Below are 6,670 nucleotides of genomic sequence, written 5' to 3'. Positions count from 1 at the left end.
TTTTTAAGAGATAAAATCTATCACAATCAAGAAAACCAGGTACTTGAACTTATCTTTGTATTCGGAAACAGGCTAATTAGTGTTGTAAGTTTTCTATCAAGATGATTGGTTTTCCGCTCTGTGTGAGTAACTGTGCTACATACAAGTACGGCCTTTAATAACATAGTTTGTCAATCCTAATTTTTGAAAAAGGCATTTTTTTAAGTCTAAGAGTTACACTGTATTTATTAAAAAGCTATTAATCAGAATTATTTTGCAGTGTATTAACTCCAATAATCGTGCAAATTCGTCATTAGCTCGTTCGCGCTTTATTAATCTTATCATCTCTAATAAAAAGACTTTTTCCATTCTACAAAACATATCACCTGTCACCAAGTTCTGATCATTTTGTATAGCATGGTACAGGTACCATAGTAAAAACCACGTTGTAGCTCGCCCCTAAAAACTCTAATTTAAACTAAATTAATGCTCGAACTCTTTCAGTTTCAGGTTGTCCTGTTTTAAGACAGCATCCGCTGTGCTTGCATGGATAAATGCTTGATAGCAAAGGGTTCAGACTGTAGAATCGATCAGCCACTGCACTAGTGGGCTGGGCTCAAATTACATTTGCGCAATACATTTCGAATTGCAAGAAGAGGTCTACCTCATTGAGTAAACTTCTAGTGAGACCACTCGGTCTATTACTAAAAACTTGACGACCTTCCTTTTTTTTACTGAATAACTATCGTAACGTCTAGATTTTCTTTTCAACAGCAATTACGGATGGTAATATTGGAGTTTTGAGTTGAATTACGCATTTTCAGACCTGTGGTTCATGGTTTGACCATCATCAATAGCACTTGTGCGTTGATGGCCAGGATAGGTCGCAGGTTCGAACAACTGCTCCCCATCATCGGTTAGTGTCCTGCTTACCACTACAATAACAGAATTTCCAACCACATCCCAATAATAACCTCACTTTATACCTCAAAACGTGCAAGAAAGCAGTTACAGGAAGTCATGCGTCTTCTCTGTCTTCTGGTAGCCCTAGTAGTTGTCCTTGCTGGGTATTGCTGTGGCCACACTACAGCAGGCACAACTAACAGGTTGTGAGCGTGGAGGCTGCTGTCATGGCGTTTGCAGCAAGAAAGCCTTCCGCAAGATCGGAACTGACTCAGGATTTAACTGGTCTCGCCTTGATGATTTTGGTAGCCGCTGGACCTATTGTCCTCTATCGCTTACTAGTATCCCAAAAATAAAACGAAAAAGAAAAAAGGGTAAGCCACAGCAATATTCGATGTACTTATTATTATGTACCATGGTATGTATTCTTGAATTCTCGCTTGGTAATACACATGTCACTGATAATGCGTGTCTGCAACGCGATGTGTGATCCAGAATAACGTTTTAAGCTCAGAACGATACCTATTCGTATTAACTAGCCCGACGTGAAAGTGCATTTTCGTCTTGACGAGAACCTGACGGAACGAAATACTTCGAAGTAAATGAAGCCCAGGAAGCTCTGCGTGCAAGCAGATCCCCGTGCGTATGAGCAAGCTCTTCTGGTCGAGTGTCCACTGGGGACGGTAAGTAAGTAGTCTACTTTCACGAAGGTATACAAGTGTGCATTTCTAAGGAAACGGCAGGGCAACTCTGAGTACCGTAATTATTTTGGAGAATTCTTATATAATATGTACAATGTCGTGTCTCCGACCCGAAGAAACTCCTCAAATTTAGGCAACATAAGTTTGGCTTCCGTCAGTTACTTGGCTGCTAGGTGTCGTAATTTTCTGTCGGGACGTTTGTCACGTTTGTAGAGTGTATTTGTTATTTCTACGAAGCATACGTAAGAAATGTTGATAAGAAAAAAAATTCTTATTGCCAATTAACATTACCAAATGTAACTAAAAAAAGAAATGATAAAAAAAAACTTTTACTTCTACATAGTAGTTTTTCAGTGGATTAATACGACTGGAAAATCTTGATGTGACGGTTCTAAGAAAAATGCAGCCAATCGAAATTCGATAAGTATAACCAGCTGTCCTGTTACAGGACGTAGCACAAGAATCGGTATGAATGCATATTCAGCCAGAATCGACATTGCTAGTCCAGCACAACTAGATGAATAGAGGGATGTACACCGGTGTTCTGCCTCGATGGCGTGGTTGAATCTGAGTCTTTTCTCCGGCAGAGTCTGCAGCCCAGGTAACCCTGAGGGTTGGCTCCGCCAAGATGGGGATGAAGAAAGATCGTCTGGCGTGCGGCAGTCGGTTCCCCGCGCAAGTTGCTGCAACGGTGCTTCGTTTGCCAACGTCGGCGCACGCAGCGGTCCGCATAGTGCGCGAGACACGCGTGGTGTGTAAAAAGCTCTCAACGAATAGCACAGTATTCGTTGCCGGCTTCAGTCACGAACGCGTTGACGTTGCTGCCAACAAGTGGCTGAAAGTTTTGCATTATGTGCTGAATTGTTTCTTAACGGTAGATAGCGAAAACTTTACAATAAATCGGGTAATGTACGGCCCTGGCTGGTTCCGTCGCGCTTTGAGGGCCACCATTCCTCAGCATGTTCCTTCTTCAACCTTCCACCCCTAACGGCGCGGACAGCTCTCAATAAGTCGCAGCGGATGGGTGCGGGCCGGTGCATCTTCAACCTGGCGGTGGATGAAGGCGTCCTCAGGCGGTGCGGCACATTCGTCGAACACTTCGGCAAATGAGGGGTCCCACCACTCCTCGTTGAATAAATTGCGCATTGAATCGCCCGTCGGAGAGCTCTTCTTCTCGGCTGACACGAGGTCCAGCTCGCGCACGTGGAAACTCGTGACCGACGAGCTCCTCCGCGTTAGCCGGTGCAGCTGGCGTCTGGGCACAACAGCAGCCGAAGCTGTACCCGCAGCTGTCCTCCGGTCCTTGGCATCCTGCTGCGTCTTGGCTTCCGACTCCGTCGTCGTGTGGTCCTCGTTCACCATGAGAAACTCGCGAATCAACTCCAGCGCGAGGCATCTGGAGCCTTCATTGTCATCACACTCGGGCGACTCCTCCTCATCCTCTTCATCTCCTATAAGACCTTGCGTATTCACCAATAGAAAACGCATGTAGCTGTCCAATTCCTCCATCCTCGTGGCATCTAGTCGTTTCTTAGAAATACCCAGACCAGACTGGAAGATGTGGCGATCAGGGAAGCGCACGCTGCTGTAAAAGCTCTCAAGCTCCTCACAGGCGCTACAGCTCGGATGTTGTTTACTGCCGTTGCCGGTGCATTGGCGCTGCAGTGCCTCATGCAGCGCGCGGAACTCGGAGTAGCGCTTGGCCACATACCAGTCGGCGGTGCCGCTACGACTCACGCGCAATACGTAGAGCGTGGGGCGGCGGTGTGACTGGTTCTCGCGGCCATAGGAGACGATCTTGGCGGACACAGGGCGCAGCGAGCGCGTCTGGAAGGAGGACGAGCAGCGGCTGAGAGTTTTGTCGGGTGTCATGGCCACTGGAGTTTGAAATCGGATAACGCTAATACCGACTTGAGCTCTCGAGCGACTCTTGAGAAATGAGGATGTTGAGGCTGGAGGCAGCGAAACGCAGGGATGCGCCAATGAGGAGCCGGAGCTCTTCTGATGCATGCATCATCACGAAGGGGATGAGCATGTCGGGGGCGCGCAAACAGGGCGACTAGCGCATACTGAAATGATTAAAGCATTTTTAGTGTTGATTTGCTTGGATTAATGCACTAATCATCTCGTTACATTGATCGGGTGAATCTCAGAATGGTGGCGGAAAGGGTTGGTTTTTAGTCTGGTGTCTGCGTAATGGAGGAATATACGGTCATAGTTACGGTGGCTGCATCAACTCGATGGGGAGCAATAGACAAGGACAGTGAAGTTGAGCTTTGCTTCAAGCAGCTTCAACAGTCTTTGGTGCTTTGTTGCACTTGACACCAGAATGGTGCTGCAGCTCCGGTTGTCGTAATGGCAGGTACAGATAACTATCTTAGTACACTGTGCTGTAATCATGCATTTCTATATTATTTTCACTATTTTAATACTATTTTGAAATGTGCAAGTGGAAGCAATGTGCTACTCCCTCGACCAACGGTGTTTTATTACCGGTGTCATCGACATCTACCTACACTATTATAAACAGCCGAACCAGCGTTACTACAAAGCTTAAACAAAGTACTTTTATTAGTTATTATAAACTGTCCAGCGTAAATCTCGATGTCAGGTCCTAGTAACCAACTTGAGTAACGACTTGTAAGTAAACTGTTCCGTCTCTTCGGGCGGACGGGGAATTCGGGCAGAAGCTACCAGGGTATCAGCTAAGTCAGTGCAATCGTGAGAGATGTATCATAACGTCTGCACGATAAAGCAAGACCACCGAACTGAATTGTTGCAGTAGTTGTTCTTCGGGCGACTAATACAGTGTGAATTTTTCAGTCAATAGTAGGCGAAAAGATCCTCCTGCTCTGGCAATATCGGAATCAAGCGGCTCGCGAGAATCAACATCCTATTCAGATTAATAAAGCGCGTGTTCGCGCGGAGCAGCTCTGGGTCTTGACAAGAGATGCTAATAAGATCTTTGTAACCAAGTTGGTCGAGCCATGATAAAAGGGAGAAATGAAGAAGAACGTGTTGCTTGGCATTTTGACTGTCTAGTAGTGATGCTCTAGTACTTACCCTGATTCGCTAGTTAATATACATGGTATTGATACAGTCTTGCTATGCAAGGTGCATCGTGTAGGTACACAAAACTGAGCGGGTAGCGACAAACATCGCAACCTGCACTCGCTTGCACGCTGCGCATTAGTAATATAAAAGCCGCCAATTCTAAGGAATCGTGCGGTACAAACTAGTAAGTTCCAGTCGAGTAGATTGTAGCATCTACAAATTCGTTCGGTCTTGTGCGACGAATCCTCAAGAGAGGTTTTTCTGGGGTCTTATTCAGACACAACTTGGTTTTAGGTCAGATAGTCTATTTAAACCTAAACTCAGACCAGGCGATCACAGCCCGATATAAGCATTGTTTGCCAGTGTTAGGTTGCTTGAGCCGACGGAGTGTTAGAAGTGCATATTCCTTTGCCGACTACTACCTTAGACACCCGCTGTGATCACGTTCGTCGCATCTATAAGGGTAATTTTGAATGATGGGAATTCATTTTCGACGATTCACTTTTATAAATAATGTTCCAACTTGTCACTTCCATTCGTACTTAAGTGAATTGTACGGTAATACCAAAATGAATTGGCAAGCTCTAGAGTCCAGGGTTCCCAGACATGGAAATAGGTGTAGGCTTACTCAGATCCAGATATTATGCATATATTGGTCAAGTGTTTGCCAGTTCTGCCATTTATGGCAGAATAAGTTACCGTCCAAATATTACGCAGGTATTGGCAGTCAAGATACCTGAAAAAGTCGTGTGTGCGCTACATGGGCAAAAGTCAAAGTGACGAGAGACATACATTGTCAGCATTCGAGATTACTGCAAGAGAATGCATAACAACGTGATAATACGGGTATTTCCCAGGAGGTATTATTGGTTATACTCCAGTATCTACGTTTTGCTTCAAGCGGCGCTTCACCTTCAAAACCGCTTGCGAAATTCCCAACGCAGCTTGCTTATATCAGACTTGGACACGTCCGTTGGTGCCTCGATCGACACGGAATTCCATAGCAGGAGACATGCAAATACATCGCAGCTGTCGCCATCCTGCTGCAAGGGGGGGTCCGTTGACAATGATCTTGTCACACGTTTCCGGTAGCGCAGCTACGGTCTCAGCCGCAATTGTCTTCAAGCCCATGCTGTAGCTTAATCTTCTTAGACCTTCCGTTGACCACCAAACACACCCAGTGGGCGCCACTCAAGTTGATTGGCATCAGCACAAACTGCCGAGAAGCCAAACCATTGCGAACTTGCTGTAGCTCCTGCTCCACAAGCACCGGCTCCGCCTTGGCCGGCTTCTTCGGCGGTGTCTTCTTGGCCGGCGGTATTGTCACCGTCGAGTTGTTCTTGTACGTTATCAAAAACACACAAAAGGCACCCATAGTGGCGTCATTCAACCATGGCAAACCTCGGATGCAGAAGAGATCAGCGATCGTGATGTTGAATCCAAATCCAGGTATGACCAGGTTTGGCCGGGTTTTCATGAAGTCGTCAATTACCACACTAACAGCCACAGGTTCATCCACCAGGCTCCTCACTTCGTTGTTCAGCCAAGCGCACAGCAACACACCACGACGACATACATCCCGCAGATTCCAGCCACTTCATCTGCTCCACCTGCTCTCTTGTGTAAGTGCCAACCTTTCAATGACCAACAAAATTTGGTTAAGGTTTTCAACTGGTTCCCATGCATCTTCTCTTTGTCCACCTAGTCACCAAATCCGCTATTGGGGTATTCAGAGTTATAGTCAATTTCAGATTTGGTTGCCCGACCAACAAAGAACAGACATTATATGGATTCAGTTGAGGATACTTACTGAATACCAGATCTCTGATACCAATTAGAAGACGAACTACCACAACAAAACTTGCTGTCCATGAAACCAGTTTTGTCAAAGCTACTCAACCCTCAATACCGCATACTATCAAGAAATCGTCGTCCAGAAGTGGGTAGAGGGCACGTAGGGTGGTGTGTTGGACGTATGTTTGTGGCTGTATCATGCGTAGGGAGGCGATAATTCGTTGTGGAAAGTGGCGGTT

General features: G+C 46.0%; 2 protein-coding genes across 2 annotated transcripts; both read right to left on the bottom strand.

The window, feature by feature from the left end:
* Nucleotides 1-2,073: 2,073 nt before the first annotated feature.
* Nucleotides 2,074-3,547, bottom strand: PPTG_12353 (hypothetical protein). The gene has a single exon (XM_008908088.1). The coding sequence runs from the start codon at nt 3,453-3,455 to the stop codon at nt 2,568-2,570; it is 888 nt and encodes a 295-aa protein (XP_008906336.1). The 5' UTR covers nt 3,456-3,547; the 3' UTR covers nt 2,074-2,567.
* Nucleotides 3,548-5,742: 2,195 nt separating this feature from the next.
* Nucleotides 5,743-6,114, bottom strand: PPTG_12352 (hypothetical protein; the record flags this gene model as incomplete). Its single annotated transcript, XM_008908087.1, has 1 exon — nt 5,743-6,114. One exon carries the CDS (start codon nt 6,112-6,114, stop codon nt 5,743-5,745), a length of 372 nt encoding a protein of 123 aa, XP_008906335.1.
* Between the last annotated feature and the right edge of the window lie 556 nt (nt 6,115-6,670).

The sequence above is a fragment of the Phytophthora parasitica genome (genome assembly GCF_000247585.1).
Source record: "Phytophthora parasitica INRA-310 unplaced genomic scaffold supercont2.28, whole genome shotgun sequence".
Taxonomy (NCBI): Eukaryota; Oomycota; class Peronosporomycetes; order Peronosporales; family Peronosporaceae; genus Phytophthora; species Phytophthora nicotianae.
This window is presented reverse-complemented; position numbering and strand designations above follow the sequence as displayed.